The 22608-nt window shown below is 40.9% G+C and overlaps 1 protein-coding gene across 2 annotated transcripts in view; it reads left to right on the forward strand.

The window, feature by feature from the left end:
- The window catches only part of LOC145450187 (ovochymase-like), a 63549-nt gene that overhangs the window by 16044 nt on the left and 24897 nt on the right, over positions 1–22608 (forward strand). For both annotated transcript variants that reach the window (XM_080328691.1, XM_080328692.1), the window contains exons 14-33: positions 2190–2353; positions 2416–2520; positions 2580–2734; positions 2801–2967; positions 6113–6257; positions 6316–6348; positions 6415–6533; positions 9427–9540; positions 9601–9733; positions 9801–9911; positions 10025–10086; positions 10499–10662; positions 10731–10835; positions 10997–11154; positions 11223–11383; positions 11595–11733; positions 11802–11816; positions 14377–14522; positions 16620–16712; positions 16774–16903. In XM_080328691.1, coding sequence (XP_080184817.1) covers positions 2190–2353; positions 2416–2520; positions 2580–2734; positions 2801–2967; positions 6113–6257; positions 6316–6348; positions 6415–6533; positions 9427–9540; positions 9601–9733; positions 9801–9911; positions 10025–10086; positions 10499–10662; positions 10731–10835; positions 10997–11154; positions 11223–11383; positions 11595–11733; positions 11802–11816; positions 14377–14522; positions 16620–16712; positions 16774–16903 — 2419 coding nt within the window. The remainder of the gene's footprint in view (positions 1–2189; positions 2354–2415; positions 2521–2579; positions 2735–2800; positions 2968–6112; positions 6258–6315; positions 6349–6414; positions 6534–9426; positions 9541–9600; positions 9734–9800; positions 9912–10024; positions 10087–10498; positions 10663–10730; positions 10836–10996; positions 11155–11222; positions 11384–11594; positions 11734–11801; positions 11817–14376; positions 14523–16619; positions 16713–16773; positions 16904–22608) is intronic.

The raw sequence follows: 22608 nt of genomic DNA on the forward strand, positions 1-22608 counted from the left end.
TAGGAGAGAGTAAATCACCGTTTCTTTATTGTGCGCGGCTTTGAGAGAATAGATAGTGAAAGCTTGTTATGAGCGCTACCGGGGCAAGCCCCGGCTAGGCATTCACAAAGCGAAAACACAGAAGAGAATTCGATTTTCGCAGAGACTTCGCTATGTATGGGCGTTTGCAAGCGAAAGCACAAGAAGAACGCGGGTTTCGCTGTGATCTCGGTATATATTGATTGCTGTGCGTCTATAAATGGTTAAATTGTTATTGAACAGAATTTTAGGTGGGGCAATGCCCCAGTTGCCCTATAGGACGAGCCGCCACTGAATAGGACGTGGTATATTTTTGCCCTTGATCTTTTTGCAGCATACACTTACCGATGTACTCCCAAAATGCTTTGCGAACGTAAATCGGGAAACAGGCCTTCAGCAATGCCGCCAAAATCGCTGTTTTAATTTGCAAACAATTGCCACGATGCGAGCTACTCAACGCGAAGTCAGAAACCCATCGTGGTGGCCGTAAGGGACAATTACTGATTGGTTGCGCGCTTTCGTGTTTGTAATCATCATTCGTGTCTGCTTGAAACATATCCCAGAGTTGTCGCATATTGCGAGCTTGCCAGTGCGTAGTATATTTCGTTACTCACACGGCGCATTGTGCGTGAATTACATTGATTCAACACAAAATTCTCAGTGACATAAATTCCAATTTTATTCGATGCATTTGAACGGGAACCTTCTATATTCCAATAAATCGATCGCCATCGGACGGATTGGTAACGCAGTTTCAATTTTGAATGATCGTAGTCTACCGCTTTAAGATTCCGTTTAATAACTCGAATGTATGGCTTGATGTTAACGAGTGCAGGTACTAAAACGCCACATGAGCTCCGCGGCATGTAGTAAAGTGCGTCCTAGTGCGACTATGACGTCACTGATAAGGAATTATTATGAGGTCAGAAGACTCCGCCACCTCGTACAAATATAAAAGTTGGCGCCTCTGTGCACACTGCACAGTAACATTATGTTCAGAGATGCCACTCCTGGGTTTTTCCACCCAGATCTGTTTTTTTTTAGCATCACCTGGGTTTCTGGGTTTTTATCCTTGAAATCTGGGTTTTTTTCAACAACCAGTTCGCCAGGTCAGTTTTACGCTCGAATATTACGTATTAGATTAGTATGGTCGCGATATCGTAAAATGCACGCACTTCAGTTTGCCATTGTCGATGGATTTTGCTATTATTGTAACGACAGAGTGTTGAGAATCTATTTCACTACTAAAATGAGAGGCTTCGGCTTGATGCGATGGAGCTTCATTGAATGGTAACTTCCAGGTCGCAGAAAGTCATGTTCATATAGGACGATTGCCAGTAGCGAACTCGGCACTTGGTGAGCTTGGTGAACAATTCGGCATGTATCGATAGATATCATGTAACTGTATATGGTATGCACAAGCACATGAACAGACCAGGTGATGAACCGACTAATATAATCCTATTGTTATCTGAGTATATTTATAGTTCCAACAGGGACACTCAGAGAGAGAGAGAGAGTTAGTTAGTTGGACACCCCTAGCAAGTTAAGCATTGGTTATCAGCACATTTGAACCCTAACCCTGAATTTCATGATTTGGCAGTTATTTATTTCCACTATACATTGGTCTGTGATTATTCCAAATAAAAGTGATTGTCGTAGGATTAATCAATCGAAAGCTACTTTCAATCTGTTCAGGTCGCTGAAAATACATGAAATCATATCCTTAGAAATAGGGAATGGATGGCATTGCATTGGACTTTCGCAACGCGATGATATAATTAGTACCGGTACACTGTTAAGTATTCACGCTGCGCCCCAATTGTTTCATTGCGATGTGTCGAGAGGAAAACAACATGTTTTTTGTGCGATTCGCAGTGTTAACCAAGCAAAATGTGTATTATGAACTGTTGTAAATTCAATATCAAAGGCTTCAATGACTGTATGAGTGTATTCGACGACTATCAGGCTCCACTTTCACAGCTATATCGTGTCTTTTGAGTGAAATATAGGATCTGGGTTTTTCTGGGTTTATTTCGCCTCCACATCTGGGTTTTTCCGAAATATCCCAGTGGCATCTCTGATTATGTTGACCAATAATCTTAAATTACCAACGATATCATGGCTTCATGGTTAATAAAGCGTCGAGTAACCTGTACCATCGTTGTCAGGACGCACGTATCGTTGGAGGCTACAAGGCTGAACAAGGGTCTTGGCCTTGGCAGGGAAACATGCAAGTGCGTTCTCCGGGGTCCGACGAATGGAGATTTCAATGCGGAGTCGTTCTGATTTCGGAGGAATGGGCGCTGACGGCAGCACATTGCCTCTCCGGAAAGTACAAATGACGTTTCTAATAACCGCGTGAACACCTATACAATATGGCATACACGCTTTCAGACAAGAGATTTTGCTGACATTCGGCGATCACGACATGTCCGACATCGACACTGAACGCGAACAGGCAGTATCAACGAACGGGATTTTCATCCATCCTGAATACGAGTATGAAATGACAAAATGCATTTACGCGACCGGTTTTGTTACGACTACTTGTGTTTCAGTGACTCGTACTACGGTATTTTCGAAGGGTACGATATAGCGATGATGCACTTATTTCCAGCCGTTAACATCACCACCTGGGTAAAACCTTCATGCCTTCCACAATCTTCTCCCGAGCCCGGAACTGTCCTTGTGGTAACAGGATGGGGAGTCACGAGTAAGTAATATTCTCACTTACATAGGCATAATGAATCCGCTTTGGAAAATGAACCGTGTGTCACAGATGTTCCAGACCGCACGAGCCCTCATATCATGCAGCAAGTTCGAGCGCCTGTGACGACACAAGAAATTTGCTCGAAGGCGTATTCTGAATACCATTATTATGGTGAAGAAATGCCGGATATAATTTTGTGTGCTGGTCTTCCTCGAGGAACAGCGAGTGCATGCTGGGTAGGTATTGAATTTGTTGATGTAGTCTAACAGTAATAACTAGGGCGATTTTTTTTGACATGTCAAAATAAGTCAAAATTTTGTCAAAATTGTAGTGTAAGGTCAAAAAAATTTTGGCAACCTGCATTTTGTTTGTATCGTGGATGTTTGCACTGTCGATGAACCATAGCCTATATAAAGGCTGGGTTTCCATCGACATGGACCCACAAATAAGGACAGTCAAATTAGATTAGCATTAAAAAAGCGTTATTTACATACTCAGTGTGAGTTGAAATAGCGGTCTTTCCAATGGCATCCAGGTTAATGTCACAATTGCAGATATTGCAATGTGCGAAACACTCGCCCTTCAAGCTACGTTTGATACTTTTGAATTCTCTTTCATAATCGTCACGAATAACGTTTTTACGCTTGCTCATTTTACTAATCAGATTTAGCCTTATTAGTAGCTAAAACTATATGTGCAATATAATTTAGATAAATTTATCAATGATTTATATATAGCTTTACTACTTTTTAACCCAAGAGTTGACCGCACTGCTCCCTTTTTCACTATACAATAAATGCTGCCTTCCCCACAGCTTATGCTGTAGAGCAGGGGCGGGCAACATACGGCCCGCGGGCCGGATCCGGCCCGCGACGGCATTTTGTCCGGCCCGCGGACAGATTTCAGTCTTACATGATAATGCGGCCCGCGGCCCATCAGTCTGCTGAGATTCCCCACTACTTGTTTACTACGTCAAATTTTAGTGACTGTGTGTTATGATATCCTGGTGTGCGCACTGTGCAGCGTGCGAGAGTGGAGCTTACGGGTAAGTTCGTCGAAGCGAAAACACTTGCATTGTCAGCATTAACTATGTACTCATCCCTAATCTTGTTTGTGGTAATCATGGTGTTAGTCGTCCACAATGGTCATTTACACCTGGCCGATATTTCTTATTTTTCATTCCGTCCAGGCTTTTGTGAGATACAGCTTAATAATTATATGCCGATGAGATGGCGAGGAGGAGCCTTGATAAAGCTCCAACAATTAGATAGGAATTCTGGAGTTGAACTCGAACCCACAACACATTGGTTTTGTAGCTGTGGATTAAACAACTGCGCTATCTCGCCACCGACAAAATTAGGGGTACCGGGCTTATCGAACGTCCTAAAATCATAATTTAGGATTGCACCTTGTGTTGATTGATCAGAGAGAAGCAGACATGGCGGTGCATGTATGACAGCGGCTCTCAAGCTGGGGGACGGGAAAGTATCTGAAGGTGGCGCGAAGTCACAGTTAACTGAAAATTTTTCGCGCTTGGCGCGATTTACTTCCAGCTTATTGTACAAATTTCATATTTGAGAACTCTCTCATCAACAGCCATAACCTTTAATGCCATCAAACTATACGTTAGGATGGCTAGCATTCTGAATTATCTCTTTAATATTTTGTGATATCATGATAAGGAAGGAGGGGGGGGCGCGGAATTTTTCACCAGCAAAAAGGGCGCGTGTTTAAAAACTTTGAGAACTACTGCTGTATGACAATGCGGTTCTCAACTCCACATTGTCATCGTCATTATCGGCGAGAAATCGCTCGAAATGACATTGCTGTCGTTAAAATACATTCTTTAAATACGATTTATTCCATGTATAATTGAATAAATGGGCGAACAATCTATCGATGCAGCAATCCGGCCCGCCAAGTACCTAATTTTCCCATATCCGGCCCGCCGACTGGAGAAGTTGCCCGCCCCTGCTGTAGAGGTAGACTAAATAGCAGAAACCTGGTGCTGCTGTTTACTGCTAAAATGACCTCCGCTGCGATAGCTTGGTACAGCCGAAACTGCCATAGCTCTCATTGCCGCCCTAACTATCTTACCACTTGGAAGTCAAATCCTGTGGTATGTACAACACGGGAGTTCCTTTCTTTTATGTCATAAAATCACGACTCAAAAGCCTAATTTTAGAATATTATGCAACACGGATACCAGAGGAAAACGATCGAAGTTCTGTAGTTGTTGAAAATAAGACAAAGTAAGGACGCAGGTCGAAAACAAGGACATTTCTTAAAAATAAGGACAGTTGAATTTTCTAAGACCTGGCCTTTCAAAATAAGGACAAATCTTTGAAATACGGACGGTATGGCAACCCTGTTTATAGGCCTACCGTTCTAGACAGCCCATTGTCAGCTCATTGTGAATCAAACGGTCATATGGAACGAATAGGTTGACATGGTGTTATGCTCATCGTACCGCAATATCCTAACTGAGGCAAGTCTGCGTGGGCATTGATTCAAATATCAAGAAGTGCACGATGAAAAATTGTGATGTAGACAATATTGTCAGAATGAAGCAACTCGGCGTGTCACCAGCAGTGTACGCACAACGTCAGTGCTGCCAGCCAACAACTGCTGCTGTTGAACGCTCTTTCTTCATTATTGGCAAGCTACTTAGTAAGGACAGACACTTTTTACCCGAGAATGTAGGAAAGTATCTTTCGTTGTACTACAAAGAATTTTAAAATCTTTCTACCATAAGGCGTGATGTAACTACTGGAATTCTTCATGGGTCCAGATTTCGTTAAAATAAAGTTTTCTCATCTAAAAATTTGCCAGTTTTTAAGTCAAAAAAGTTTTTTCATGCCAAACTATTTCGTAAGGACAGACAAGTTCCTACCAGAAATGAAGAAAAGTAGTACAATTTTAATAGTATGTGGGAAAACACCTAATTTACATACATAAGGTCAAAATTTGGTCAAAATTAAGTTTTTTAAGGTAAAAAAATATCAAAAGTTTGACTTTTCAGGTCGAAATCTTCCATTTTTTAGGTAAAAAAATCGCCCTGGTAATAACATCAAAACTATACATCGTTTTTCACCACAATTGGTTGGTCGATTGCTTGGTAGGTCACGATGTCAGTTCGATAAGTTTGCCTAACCCGATTTCAACAGTTATTAGGGTTTTATATTTTATCGAGCAGTTCTATAATGCTGGTAAAACATTACTATTACAAGCCTTAGTAGAACAATTATAATGATTCATATTGGTAAAAATAATCATATGATCTCATCTGATAGTTGGACAAAATTGTCTTGTTGAAGAATTTGAATTTGCTATCCCAACGAAATGCTTTCCATTTGTTTATAATAACTCACTGATATTTAGGGGGATTCTGGAGGACCCGCCATGAATCTCCGAAACGGAACGTGGGAAGTCGCTGGACTGTCATCATTTGCAATAGAGTGTGGTACCACAGGAAAACCAACGGGATATACAGACGTGTTCAAGATGCTACCGTACATATCTGACGGTATGTACGGATTAATATAAAAGTTAAGATTACACAGCATAATCCAAAAATTTTACAGTAATGAGCAACGGAATTCACAGCCTAGGCCAAGGTAATTATTAAATTTTTCTGCTACAGCTCAGCACGCATCTCTAATTGTATATTTTATTCTCCTCAGTCGAATATACGATCAGAAATCAAACGTCTGGAAATATTTCTACTCCTAATCATGACGCGGGACATAACTATCCGAACTTTGCTGATATAACGTGGCACGTGATCGTCGACGAAGGACAGGTAGACTATGCATGCAATCCTTCCACCTATCATCACCGAATGTTACCATCATAGGCGCCGACTTACGAGGTTACGAGGTGGCGGCCACCTCATACAAAATGCTCAAACGCCAAAGTGATTTGTGACCAGTAATTAGTAATCAGGCGAATCGATGCGACCTCGTTAGAGACGTCTTCGATTTCGATACGCGCGTGTGCCAGGCGCGTAGCCAGTAGCCACGGGGGTTTCGAGGGTCGAACTTCCCTATTTGAAACGCGAAACCCCGTCATTTTGAAATCATAATTCTAACTCTAATATTCAGTTGCAATTCAATAATTGCGTAATCAGTGTTCCGCGCGGCGGGTTTGCGAGAAACGCGTTGTCAATTAGTGAGAAGAATCTGTGATTATCTCCCGCTGAGATGGTCGCGAAATTAGGTCATTCATTCCCGTGTGCGTGGCAATCGTCGCTAGCCTGATTTATCACGTCTCGATCAAGCCTGATGGTTCCGAAGGCTTCAACAATCGCATCTGCGATAGGCCCACTTCACACTGGTTGCCCGACATATGAGCATGCGACACAATGGAAAACGACAGTTCAGCATGGAACACATCAGCATGCGTCACTTCAGCATGTGACTGTATAACCCAAAAACTTACCCAAACCCGAAACATCGCCTAACCTAACCTAACCTAACGTAAACCCTAACCCTAACCCAACCATAAATCCAACCCTAACATACCCCTAACCCGTAATTTAACCCACATGCTCATTGCTCATGTGCCGCATGCCAAATTGTCGCATGCCGAAGTCTCGCATGCTGTAATGTCGCATGCTCAATGCTCAATTGCTCATATGTCCACGGACCCTTCACACTATATCATCGCTTAACTGCGCAATCGCATCTGCATTGGCGGCTTCGGCCTGGTGTGCACGATATCATCGCTGGCTCACACAATAGCATCTGCAATAGGCCTGGAGTGGAAAAGATCATTGCTGAATGCTGGTGCTGGCCTATGGTGTGACTAATCTGACTATCGCGTCTCGGGCCTAGCATGCTTTGGCTCGCTGGTTTGGCGACAATGCGGTCGAGTTTACGCTAATTAGTGATTGTTTTATGTCATATTGATTAAAAAGCGAATTCGCGAAACTGCATAACATCGAATCGCTGCAAGCAGACTTTAACGTGCGAAATTGATTCCCGCTCATACTTGAACGTAACGATCAGAAGATGTGTATCATGTCTCAAGTTCTGAAATACGACAAAGGTTTGAAATCGGTGCCATCAAGTTCGGACATTTTGATATGCGAAAACTGTAGCCGAGACTGCGTAATACGCGCGCGTATTTAATTGTTCACCAGAGATCAGCGACTCGCTAATGACTCTTTGGCAAGCTTGATATGCGCCTAAAAGCGTCGATACCAAGAGATTATATGATCGCCATTTACACATGTACTTGACCCGAATTGAATTGATGATATATTGGTAAATTTGAAAAAAAAATTCAAATTACCCTAATATTTCGACTGGCTACGCGCCTAGCGTGTGCTGAGAAGCACCATCCTAGATCTCCTCTCCCGATCAGGCGCCCAAATATACGTTCTGGTTTTCTGAAATCTAAATTATGTGCGCCCATATTCGTTTACAAAACCATCCATGAGCCAGCTAGCTTCGTGAGCTTCGGAGCGGGAAATTGGAGGGTCTGTTGGTGTGTGCCTGCAAATTGGACTTCGTTTCTGCGCAGATTCGTTTCTATAACAAGGCTTTGCCAGTGGCATTAATCGGGAAATGCAGCAATACAGCACCGATATAATGAGAAAACACAGATATAATGAGAAAGTCGCCACGAAAGCTACTCAATACGGTGTCAGACTCAAAACCGAATCGTGGCGATACTGATTAAAACACACGCTTTCTCATTTGCCATCATCCTTATTTCTTGTTATCTGCTTGATACAGTCGTACTCCGAAATTCGCACGAAGTCATTTTTCAGTGTTCCTTTCATTATTAACGTGATGCATCACAAGATTGTGGGTGGCACAAATTCTGATTTTATTCGAATTCGTTTGAACAGGGAACCTTCTACATTCCGATAAACTTGATTGCTGGATGTACTCGTATCCAGAACAACATTATCGAATATTAAACTATTAGGCATTAAATAGACAGTGGATTTCTATTGGTAAGATCGCGGCATGCGGCCGGAAGTGGAATTAATTCTAGCCCAGGTGGCCAATCCGTGGCCGTAGGAGGAAATTTGAGCGGCCTCCAACACGTAATTCAATTAGTAGTATATGCGTTGGCGGCCGTCGACATGCAAATTGAATTTACGAATTGACCGATGTACTCCCGAAATGCTTCGCGAACTTAAATCGGGAAATGCACCAATGTTTTAATCATAAAACAATTGCCGCGATGCGAGTTGGTCAACGCGAAGCAAGAAACCGCAAGAGACAATTACTAATTGGCTGCGCGATTTCGCGTTTGTAATCATCATTATTGTCTGCTGGAAGTATTCGATAGTTGCCGTGTGTTACTTGCAAGGCCAGTGCGTAGTGTATTTCGTTACTCACACGGGGCATTGCGCGTGAATAACATTGATGCAACTGCAGATTCCGTCGGACGGACTGGTAGCGCAGGCCGCAGTTACACTTCAAATGATCGTACCGTTTTAAGATTCCATTTAATAACTCGACTGCATGGTTTGATATTAATGAGGGCAGGGCCGATATTAAAATGTCACGCGAATGGTTTAACTCTGCACGTGCACCAGCGTCATGCAGTAAAGTGCGTTTTCGTGCGACGATGAAGTCATTGATATGGAACAATTATGACGTCACAAGAATTCGCCACCTCGTAAAAAATTAAAAGTCGGCGCCTATGGTTACCATTGATATTTATGTTTTCGGAAGGTGGTTTCTGTGAGGTTTTCCTCGGAGTTTTATATCGAGTACTCGGATACGGACGAAAAATGCAGTTATGATTATCTCGTTCTCTATGATGGGGAAGAGAGCTCCGCTTCCAAGGTACGTAATTCAAAGCTAACACTGAATTATATCAAACTGATAAATTGCTATTCGCCGCAGTATGGAAACAAGAAATTTTGTGGTCATCTACCTCCGCCGGACTTTGAGACGAAAGGGAATTCTTTCATTGTGAAGTTTAAAAGTGATTATTCTGTCGGTGCCAGAGGATTCTCAATATCATGGGAAGCTGTCCGTGAGTCATTTTGTTTCATATGTTGTTACTGTAATCTATGAATGGATCGTTCCTGTATTGTATATAGAGGGTTGCGAGCCTGATGAAATGCGATGCTGGAATAAGTCTTGCATTCCCGAGTCCGCAAGATGTGACGGGGCGATGGACTGTCCAGATAATGAAGACGAATTCCAGTGCGGTCAGTCTTTTTATTCGGTATACCATTGATTTGTTCATAGAAATTCGAAATTTATGTTAAATTCGTGCAATGCTTTTTCACATTCGAAATTAATTTCGAATTTCAATTCACAGCACTTGCATCGGAAGGATCAGCAGCCTGCGGAAAGCCAGAAGTTGCTCCTGAATTTCCATTTGTGAGTGCCTTCAATATAAAACCCGCTTTAAACCAGCTATGTATTTTGTGGTCGGGGTGCAGTGACAAAACGCGTGAATTATTATTTATATATTGATAAAATATAGTCATATAATGGAAATATACGACGATTAAGTAATTGTAGAACTTCAACACAACAACACAGCAGTGTGAAGCTAAAATGTTGTTTTATGTCAAATACAATTTATCAGTAAAGGAAGAGGGTTGTGAGTTTTCCGATATTAACACAAGATTCAAAACCATGATTGTTCGAAGCGTTCGTACCCGAGCAGTGATTTTGAAAATGTTCCCATTACCTATTCCAGAATGAATGTTCTCTAATATGACAACATACCTTTACTCATAAACTAATCTTCGAAATGCGCTTCTAACGGCCATACATATTTTGACAGGTACCGCTCATAGTAGGTGGGCACCATGCCCGGGACGGATCCTGGCCATGGCAAGTCGGCTTGTACAGAAAGTATATACATCATTCAAGCTCTAGCTCATTCACTTGTGGTGGTACCCTTGTCTCCGACAAATATGTCCTAACCGCTGCCCATTGCATTTCGAGGTAAGGTCTCAATTATAAATATAAAAATAGTTTGTAACCAACCAGTAAACTTTCAAATCGTCATTTAGTTCAGATTCGTACGAGGTCGTCGTGGGCGATTATGACAAATCGATCAATTCATCACACGAGAAAACGATCAGTGTTTCCAACGTTATGATTCACAGATCTTACAGGTCTGAAACAGCTTTTTTTCGAATAACTCATACGGCTACGTTGGTATAACAAATTTCAAGCGATAACTATGATTTATTATTATTGAAATCTGCTCTGCCGTCGAGTTTCTCGCATTGTCTTGGTGGTTGAGATGCTAAAATTATGAGCACCCATTATACAGTCCTCAAGATGGATACAAGAACGATATCGCCTTGCTGAAACTCTCCGAATCAGTTGATCTCTCATCCAAATGGCACAAGTCGATTTGCCTTCCCAGACCTGGGGCAACCGGCCCGCCAGTCAATAGCACCTGTATAATCACGGGTTGGGGAATAAACGGTAAATTTGTGATGAATTCGTTTGGTGATAGATTGATACTGAAATTCTTCCGCTTTCAAAACGTTCAGATGGAAACTGGAATTCCGACTCGCCGGATATTTTGGAGCAAGCTAACGTGCGTATTTTAGATGACGCGGAATGCGCAGAGATCGCCGCTAGCAACGGGAACAATGGCGATCACTTCATTTGCACCGGCCACCACGAACACGACAGGCAAAATGCGTGTTGGGTAAAATTTCGTATTTGTAAATTTACTTTTGTGCGTAGTCTCTTATTACTGTATAGGCACAGATGGGTGTCTGATTTCAAAGACTACTTCAAGTCGTTTCGACACCGTCCTATGTCTTTTCATTATTTCAAAATGTTGTGGTGTATTCAGTTCATGAGATTTCAATATTCAACTGAACTGAATGGTGACATCATACGTTGTTGCTATTCAGGGCGACTCTGGAGGACCTCTCTCGTGTTTCGAGGATGGTGGATGGGTACAGTACGGCGTTACATCGCACGGGACTGGTCGATGCGGGGAAAGAACATTTTTTACCAACGTTTCCTTGTATCTGGACAGTATTCAAGCTGGTAGGGATTTGAAACTTTCTACTCGGGAAGGCCTTTTGAAATCACACGACCTTCTCTGCTTTTTTCAGTGATCGACGGTACAAGTGAGTTATTATCAATATAAAGAACACATACATTTCGATAAATGTATTTATTCATCTTTATATTGGTAAAATCCATATAAACATACGTAATTCTGCAAGCCTGAAGTTTTAAATCAACGAAAATCGATGCAAATACCCACAATACGGCGGCCTATCAATAATTGTCCGGTTAATACGTTGATTCTGATCACGAAATTGAAACTCGGTCATAAATATCCAGGGGTGGTCAAACTATTTGGAGACTGTACTCAAGTAGATGTAGGAGTAACGCCCTAAATTGCTACTCCGTTGCAAGTAGATTTAAAGATTTACGAGACATGTCAAAAACTACAGTATTAAAGTAATCAAGTATAAGCAGTTTCGAAAAGTACATTCGGTTGAAGGGTCGAAAGCTTTCTGCAATAGTCGGATGTGACTACTTTTATAATTGCAATTGTATCTTTATGACTAAAGCGAACCACTTGATTAAGTAGCAGTGTTGGGATCAAGTCACTACCTTCGAGTCACGAGTCATCTCGAGTCATCGCACATTTTGACTCTAGTCAAATCAAGTCAATCGATTTTCAAAGGTGACTCGAGTCAAGTCAAGTCAGTCGTCAATTGGAGGTGACTCGAGTCAAGTCAAGTCAAGTCAAGTCACGAGTCAAGTCACAATTCAAGTCAAATTGAATTTTCGAAGTATGAGTGATCATTCAAATTCATTTTATTTTACTAGCTGTGTTAAAGAGATCAATTGGTCATTGATCTTGAATCAAATAACGAATATAAAGTTAAATATACATGCAAAAATGTGTGGTATCGCTCACGCACACGTAAAACTGCTAATAAAATACGTAAGTAACTCTATAGCTACATCAGAGGTGTCAAACATACGACCCGCTAAATGATTTCATTCGACCCGCGAAGAAATTCTGAGTATATGTTGAAAATTGCGTGATTTTATCCAACACATTTCTCGAATTTGTAGTAAGAAATACTACTAATAAATATATTCCTTCAAGATAGCAAATGTCGAGTATGTTCATATAGGCCACATATAACAACCCGACAGCGGAGTTGTGATTGTATAGTTATTGTCAGGAGAAAATCGCTGACATTAACACCCAATTTCGAGAATGCGAAAAAGTGCATATATTGAGTTAATAGTTAGTAATATTTGGAATCATTTGACTGGTGCGGCCCGCGAGTGATCTGTATATTTGAATTCGACCCGCGACGTCAGTCGAGTTTGACAACTCTGAGCTACATACTATATTATCTTATTATCAGCCAAAATAGAGGATCGAATACGAAGCCTCGAGAAGATGAACGAAATTGATATCGTACAATACACTAGCCATCTATACACATCCGTGAGGATATAAATGCATAAAATATATTTGTTAGATTTAAATCATACAAGAGGGTTGGTAAAGGTGAGCGCCGTGCAATGTAAGGACAGAGCCGTCCAATAAACAGCGATACGTTGCTGTTAAATTAATCTGCTACTACGACAACGCAAGCTGTGATCATTTCATATGCGGTCAGTGTATTTGTGATGTAACAATGTAGTATTAGTGAAACGTACAATCAGTGAATGACTGGTTGCTCTCAAAAGTTACAACGGCGTCTCGTAAATAATCCGAACATGCACAAAATACATTGATTTAGTCGACACCGTTTACTTGATGACTCGAAATTGACTCGTAAATTTTGCTCCGAGTCACGAGTCAATCCACATTTTTGAAGCGCCGAGTCAAGTCAAGTCAAGTCATTTTTGCAAAGTGACTCGAGTCAAGTCAAGTCATTCGAAAAAGTTGACTCGAGTCTGACTCGAGTCCAGTCATGACTCGAGTCATCCCAACACTGTTAAGTAGTCCACGTGGGCCAGTGGTTCTCAACCTGGGGGGCGCGAAGAAGCGGTCAACTGGAAAAAATTTTTGCGCTCCGCGCGATTTGCCTCCTCTCTATATACAGACCTCATTTCATATTTTCAATTCTCTCATCAACACTCATAACCTTCCATGCCATCAAACAATCAGTTGGGGTTGCTAACATCCTGGTTGGATTTTGTGATATGACGATAAGGGGGGCGCGAAATTTTTCGCTATCAAAAAGGGGGGCGTGTCTAAAAAAAGGTTGAGAACCACTGACGTTGACAAAACCCACTTCAGTGAGTACTAGGTTACTGATCACAACTGTAAGTGCCTCGTGATTAAATTGGGGTAAGATGCGCAAGGTACTAGTGGATCGAAAAAGTTTTGATTCGGCCATTGCGATACCATCCGTGTTCGAGATGTCACAAGCAAGAAGTTACGGCATTGTTAAAATTTGTACTCCCATCCCAACTCTCTTCTCAAATTACCATCCTGGGTATACGCCTATGAGTGTCGTTAAAAATCTTGAAAAGCAAATAAAGTAGCGGCTATCTGTTCAACATTGAAACCGCTTTAAGGGTAACTAATTAAGCGACTAATTGTAGAATATTGTGAGGTCGGTATAATTGTATAACACACTCGATATGACAGCAGTTCTGCGTTAATGTGGACAATGCGGCGTTGGTCTCACTTTTGCTCTTCAGATTCAGATCAGAGTTGCGACACATTACGCGTATGTGAAGGAGAAACGGGATCCGTGCTGTATCCTACTCGAACGTCAGACTTTGCCGAAACCGTCAGTTATGTGAGAAATAACTGTTCGTGGCTACTGAGAGGCCCGCCTGACACGGTATGTGATTCACGATCGTTGAAAAAGCCAACTCTGATGCAATATATAGTTGTCACCGACCAAGCACTGCGAATTCTGTTGGTCGAATGGATTCGATTGCTCAATATACGTCCGCTCGACTAATCTATAAATAGCGCCTCTTCGATATATAAGGTGCATTCATCAGAACATTGATGTAGCAGGGCGAGATGGGGCACATGGGCCCAAAAATACATTTTCAGCCATAATTATACTTAAAATCCAGAAATGCCAATGAACTTTATCAAAACGATGAATGAACATAAAGCGGATATTTCCAAATCAAAATGATTTGTAATTACGAAGAAACAACCAAATGACAGCCGTTTAAAAAACGTACCTCCTTTGTCACATTGTGCCCGAGCGAATTGTGAAACTTGCGGGGATGCATCTCGGGGATGAAATATGGGTGTAGTATCTTGATTCATACCAACTGAAATGGGTATTTTGACAATGTCGCAGTATTCTTGATATGTTGTTTCATTTTCACAACTAACTGATGTCCAATTCAAGGTTTTTTGCAAATTTTTTAAGTCTGGTATAGCAATTTTGAGTAAAAAATGATCAAATCACTCATACTCTATACGACTTATTTTGCATTTAGGTGCATTCAATTGTCTTCAAATTTGGCTATGTACAGATTAAAGCATGCCTGCAACATTTAAAAGCAACAAATTTCAAATACCTGCTTTACTTTTTCACCAATATATTTTTCAATTTTCAAAGTTGATTTTCTCCCATTTCTAGTTTTTGGTAATATGATGTCACGGGGAGAGGAAATTTTAATATCAGAAGACCTTCAATCCTTATCAAACTTGGCTCAGTACAAGTAGTAAGACTGTTCTACCTGCTGAACTTATTGTTTTTGCTATAGGAGTTTTAGTGTACTTGCTAATTGCTATGCTACTTATGATCTGAATTTTATGGAAAAAAATCGAAAATTCGGTACTGGTACCAAACAAATATTTTGTTAATTTTTTCGAAAATTCGTTAGTTTCAAGCAGTTCAGCAGGTGCTTAGAGGCCTCAGGACACTTTATGAAGCATTGGTTAGAATCTCTCAGCATCCATCGATGAGACAGGCGTTTCCTCGTACTGACCGTCCGATTCACTAATCTCCCCCCCAATTTGGGCCCAAGGAATTATTGTGAAATGCTGAAATTTATACAGTATATGAAGTTGGGTATGAATAGCTTACACACCAATTTTTAAAAATCTAGGATCGACTGTTTCTAAAATATCGCAATTTGAAAATTTTGCGAGTCTAGCTGCACCTTAGGGCCTTAACGTTCTTAGCGTTTATTGTGTGACACGGCAAGGGATGGTTTTTTTAAGGAATTGTTGGTGACGATCTTGCTTCTACGCCCACATATGTAGATTTTCATATATTTTGTAAAATCTGCGTTTGGATATCATTGGAACATCGTGCTCCAGTCAAATTGTCCCAATGTGACCCTTCATAGTAACAAAAAAAAATACCAAAACTTCAAAATCGCAATTCTGCACCTAAAATAGTATACAGAGCCACTTTTAACTGCTCTGACTAAGCTGTGTACCAATTTCAAGCACACCAAACGAGATATACCCACCTAAACACGATCGAAAGGTAGCGATGTAAATTTACGCAGGTGAGCAAAATTAAAAGACTCGTCATTTTCTAACAAAGACAGCAACCCTGGAAAAATCAAACCACATCAGGATTACGGCTGATATTGCACTACTAAATCATCGAAGTGATGTATATTCTTCATGTCGGGTTTTAGAAATATTCACGATATACCATTGTGCCCCACCTTCCCCTACTAGCCTCACATTCATTTCCATTAACTGAATGAAAATATAATGAAAATTGACATCATATCAAAAATCCATTGCACCGAGTCTTTACATTGTATTGTGATACAACGAACGGATATGACGTGACCATGTTTCTAGTCTGAATAGATACTCTTAAAATTCATCTTCTTCTAATTTGTCCAATTTTACTTTGTTGAAAATTGACAATGATTCCGCTATGGTATGGAATCAGTGACTTGTTCTCTCATGTCTCCAATTATACAAATAACATTTCCACCCATAGCTGCTTATAATACGCATCGAAGTGCCAAGCGACAAGAGTTTTTCCAGCAGTTACCTCACGATTCATGACGGCAACTCGACATCTGATCGTCTGGTTAGTTTCCTGTTCATTTCTGGTAAGATAGGCATCGCTGCTATTGTTGATTCCCGCACAGGTATTCGACGAAACGGTGGCAATCCAGGATCGGTCGATTCGCGCATTCGAATCAACTTCAAATCAACTACTTTTGATTCTCGATTCCGGCGACAGTCTGCTATCATTGAATATATCGTGGGAAGCAGTGGGTGTGTTCTACATGTTCGATATTTGTTAGGGCTCATGTTATATATATCACAAACAGTGGTTTTTTACCTTCCTGATATCATTACTTCGATAAAAAGATTACATTTTACAATCACCCCCATCTCAAAAATATCTCAGTATAGTTACTATAAGCAATGAAAAAAATATCCGTCGCAATGTCAAATCTAGGAAGACTACTGGATAGACGTTGTCTCGTCCCATTGTCCATTGCCAGTGTTTGGCGGTGTTTCATCTTCATGGATCCCATTGCCAATAATTCTACACTTCACCACAATATAATGAAGGATACTGAGTTAAATCTCAAGAATTTTCTGAAAATAATTGTAGATGTATTTATACAATGTCTTCCTTCGCGAATTTGCCTATTTTAGGTTCTGATTTCATGTATTCTTTATTAACCACTGAACACTTGTAAATCAGTCCTATTCAACCTGGGGGGTGGTACGCACTTGTGCGAAGGAAAATTTGCAGTGTGGATGACGAACGTGGTGCGAATGAGGCGGGTGAAAATCGGAAATAATTGTTACTTTTTTGACGTGAAATAATTCAAATAAATGTAATAGGAAATTCAAGTGTAGTGGCTCCCTAATTTTTTCCGTTGCGACGCAATTGTAAAAATATTTAGCTTACGCCGCACCACTAATCGTAGCTTTTACAATAACTTTGTCTCGAACCAGTCGTAGTGAATTAATATTTGCGCACAATAATTATTACATATGCAAAAGTCTGGTTCAAAAGCCGGTGTAGTGGCCGGTAGGCCTATACAGTGCCTCAGTACGTTTGAGCCGGCGACACGCGCGAAAAATGACGTCAAATTGACGTTCAGCTTCCTTTCTCTGGACAATGATCATATTTTTAGTAACGGTTCGATTAGTGCGATACACGAATATAGTAAGTAAACACCATCATTTTAATCTCACATTGGCAACTTACATGGTTGAAATGACTCGAGTCATTTCTTCAAATGGGTAAAATGACTCGATTCGAGTCAATTTTCGTATTGACTCGACTTAGACTCAAGTCATTGTGCATGACTCAAAGCAAGCTATATGACTCGAGACTAGGACGGCCAAGACAGACTTTTCATTGTAACTTCGAAGAATAGCAAAGTGACCATATCATTGGTATTTAGTCTATCAGTCCTGATACTTGGAAAAGAGGGCCAGAAACTGTTAAGACTGAGTAAAATTACTACATTATGAATGCAGCCATTCTATCACTCGAGCAGAGTTGAAAAAAGTGGGTTGAACCGGATTGAACTGAAAACTGAACAGTAAACATAATAACTTATGGACTCGAACTCGATTCAAAACACAATGACTCGGACTCGACCCTCTACTAGCTGACTTGGACTCGGACTTGACTCGATCGTGAATTGAAAATGACATGACTCGAGTTAAAACTATAAAATTGAGGCTGTCTTGTGACTCGGAACCTTGTGACTTGGTTACGACCCTGCCAACTTACTGTATAATGCTACTTTTTCTTGCGACCCAAGCATCACAATTCGAAAGGTGAGCATCTTTGAAGTTAGTATGCTTCGATAGTTCGGGCATGTATGACATAGAGGACGCGCAGACAACCCAGAACTTGCAACGCAATTCCATGAAGCATGCCGTGTGACGAACACGATTTCAAATTGGTGTGCACCACCAGCTCGTTGCACGCCCCTATAGACTAAAGCATGCCAACGATCTCCAACGGTGATAGACGATACTAGGAGTATACCGTTCTTTTTCGATTACAGTTAGATTTATTTCTGAAAATTAGACACGTTCAAAATAAATCGGTTGCGGTAGTTAAGGACCCGCTCTTTCCCTCCCGCTACCCTGTCCGAATAATACCCGCGCCAGTTAGAGCTTTCCGGAGAAACCAATGTCGGACAAATTTTATCATAACATCAAACAAATTTGTATACTACAAGGTTTCGCACATTTTCATGATCACGCCATATCATCGTAATCACTTTTCTCTAGCTTTTTTTGCTATAATACTCAACACAGTGAACTTGGACACGTATTAACTATCCAAGAAATGCAACAAATATTACATGGATATTAAAGGTACACTGCACTCTAAAAATGATGTGGTCTCAAATTGAATGGCAAAACGTAAAAAAAATTGGCCGCAGCCATTTTCTTCAGAACGCCACCGTAAATGGCGCGGCTGCGTGTCATCGCCTCTTAACCCGTTTAAAAAAATTAAGGCGCGTATCTTCACCGTCGCACTTGTTCGACGCGATTAGGCAATCATTTAGAGAACGAACTTTAGATATAGGCCAGCCGATATTAAGAAGGAATTATGACTTACACGCCAGAGCAGTTTCGTTACGTTAAGTATAGGCGTAAGTTACCGGCGCACAACGTACGATGTTAAGTCAGGAGGATTTGTGTCTGAAGCTTGTCATGACTCTATAACGTTTGCCAGTTGACTGATACTGAGATGCTATTACAGTTGTATATTGATGCAAAGCTATTCATACAGCTGTAATTTTTCTGCTGTGATTTTACAGAGTATTACTGACTGCACAGTGCACAATGTTTAGAGTAGGACCTGATCTATTTCTCTCCTAAAGAAATAGAAGACACTAGGCCCTATTTAGACATAAATCTCGTGACTTAAGATTGTCCGTTGAACGCCGTATCTAAACCACCTTGGCGCAAAGACATATTTCCTTCATAACATCGGCTGATAACTATCTAAAGTTCGTTCTCTGCGTGACTGCCTAATCTCGTCGAGCAAGTGCGACGGTGAAGACATCTTGCCATGTAACGGTTCGAGAAATGACGCGCAGCCACGACAGCTGGAGCGTGAAGGTCCTGTGAGAATTTCAATAAAATGCAGCTCCATTACGGTGGCGTTCTGAAGAAAATGGCTGCGGCCAATATTTTTTTCGTTTTGCCCTTCAATTTGAGACCAGATCATTTTTAGAGTTCAGTGCGACTTTAAAAGATCGCTCTAGTGCGGTCGTGACCCGAATTTATACCCGGGTCGCGAGCGATACTTTACCAGCCCCTGTCCTAAAGTATGAGTCGCCACGGTCCCAGAGCGAACAGTTAATATGTATGTAATATTTCTTGAATTTCCAATAAAGTATAATTCGCGCTTCGCGCAATTTTCCAGGGATGGGTTTACATATCCAAAGTCACGATGTTGGGTACTATAACCAATAAGATAAGCGAGACTTCCAGAATATGGCTTGATCATGTAAATGTCCCGACTTTTGTATTACACAAATTCGTTTGTCTTCATGATAAGATTTGTCCGACTGGTTTCTCTGGAAACCACCGGCGAAGAGCATTGGGATGCTTTGGTGTAGAGGTGTGCAACTAACGGGTGCTGGCCTATGTGACACATTCATTTCGAAGCCAACCCCCCACCATTCAGTGTAGGGACACATGGAGACGTGAAGCTTTGGCCAACATACCGCTGGGAAATTACTGTGCCAAAGAGATGGGTGGCGACAAAACCGTGGCCATGACCGTCGCTGATTGGCCAAAACTTTCTATATTGATATGCTCGGTCGTTGAAATGATTGGCAGTCGTCACCGAATAGCCCCGTCCTCGCAATCTGAGTAGACAGTACTAGTAGTAATGCGTCGCTCAGAGGAAGATGAGTGTCCCAATTTGAAATCGCGTGCGTCAAACATGCTTCGTAGAACTATGTTGCGTACAATTGTGGTCTGCGCGTTCTCTATGTCCTACATGCCCTTTAGGGTTGTTCAGATTTGAAAAATTGTCTGGAAACTTCGATGCTTGTGACCCAAATGATCGTTTAGTACATAAAAACACTTTTATGAGCAATTTTGGTCAACTTCGTCGTGATCTTCTATCCCCGAAAAGCCCCCAAAGATCCACGGGGCAATTCTCCTTACACCTTGATCCGTAGTGTTGACCATGTCACCGGTTTATAGCTTTTGTGGCGTTATCATTCGAAAAAGGCCATGTAGGAACGAGATATTGCAATAATATAGATATAGTTTCATAATTTTATTTAAATGCAGTCCTGTAAAGGCCACATGCATCTCCGTTTTGCTCAGCAAAACCTGTCTGTTATGCTCATGGGAATCATGTATTGGTAGCATCATTGACATCGTCTTGTTTTGGATCGCACATTGAAGAAGCGTCGTTGGGTTGCAATTCGTGAACAAATACTGATATTCCCAGCTAGTTTTTAGCCATAAGGTATCATTCAAAGGTATGTAATGTCAGTAATACTTTTCTCAACTTCAAATCATCTGTAAAATATCGAGTTATCTTATTTTATGGTAGACTGCAATTTAGTTGAAGAAGAATGCCTGAAACAATGCATCAACACAATGTTCAGCGCTTGCCTTATAGGTATTCTTGTCATATTCCATACGCTGGCAACCTCTTCAACAGTTAGAATGACACAGTCTTGCGTTGTGGTAGTTTCGGGGCAATTTTCTTTTAGATAATGCGGATGTAGTAGAACCTCATCTAGAGTCGGTAACTTGGAGTGACTAATACACTCAGAAAAATATCCGACCGAATAGTGACCAGAATATCAGATGAAATAGTGGGCAGACCTGAATCTTGCTCGTGGTTGGTCTGCAAAACCCATATCCGCTTTGTTTCAGACATTCTTCTTCAACTAAATTGCAGTCTACCATAAAATAAGATAACTCGGTATTTTACAGATGATTTGAAGTTGAGTAAAGTATTACTGACATTACATACCTTTGAATAATATCTTATGGCTGAAAACTAGCTGGGAATATCGGTGTTTGTTCACGAATTTACAACCCAATGACGCTTCTTCAATGTATGATCCAAAACAAGCCGGTGTCAATGGTGCAACCAATACATGATTCCCATGAGCATGATGGACAGGTTGTGCAGAGTGAAATCGATATGCATGTGGCCTTTTTAGGACTGCATTCAAGTACAATTTTGAAAACATGGCTATTTTATTGCAATATATTATCTCTACACGGCCGTTTTCAACTGATAACGTCACAAAAGCTATAAACCGGTGGTGTGGTCAACATTACATATCCAGTAGTAGGGAAAATTGCTCCGTGGATCTTTGGGGGGTTTTTGGGGATAGAAGATCACGATGAAGATGACCAAAATTGCTCATAAAAGTGTTTTTATGTATTAAACCATCATTTTGTTCACAAGCATCAAAGTTTCCTGACAATTTTTCAAATCTGAACAACCCTAATGCCCATAAACCGTAGCATAGGCTACTAATGTTAAAAATCCATTCTTTTTGATATGTCAGGCTTGGGTCGCGAGATGCCACTAAAACCTTTGTATCTGGCCAAAAGCATTTGCCATTCGTGGAAAATATCGTAGAAAATACGGTGTATTTTGGATAGGAGTGTTGGATGGTTCTTATAAAGACCTGGCCATCCACGGTCTAGAAGTTCATGTACAAAACCCAACAACTTATTTGGCCGAAAAGGATTTTAGTGCACTATAGTTGAAATCAAAGGGATAAAATATAATTGTCTTTTTAAAGAGACACTTGATGGCCTAAACAAGGTAAACCTGCTTGTTGAACATCCGAACAAAATATTTATAAGTATCTTCATTTAGTTTTTGTACTAAAATTTCCGATTGGTTTGTGCGGATTTTTAGTCAAAGAAGTGCGTATGGGACTCAAAAAGGTTGAAAAGCACTGCTGTAAATTATACATAGCGGTCGGTTTTTAACCAAC

Source organism: Botryllus schlosseri, chromosome 11 (assembly GCF_051294905.1).
Source record: "Botryllus schlosseri isolate E-star chromosome 11, Bs_hap1, whole genome shotgun sequence".
NCBI classification, from domain to species: Eukaryota; Metazoa; Chordata; class Ascidiacea; order Stolidobranchia; family Styelidae; genus Botryllus; species Botryllus schlosseri.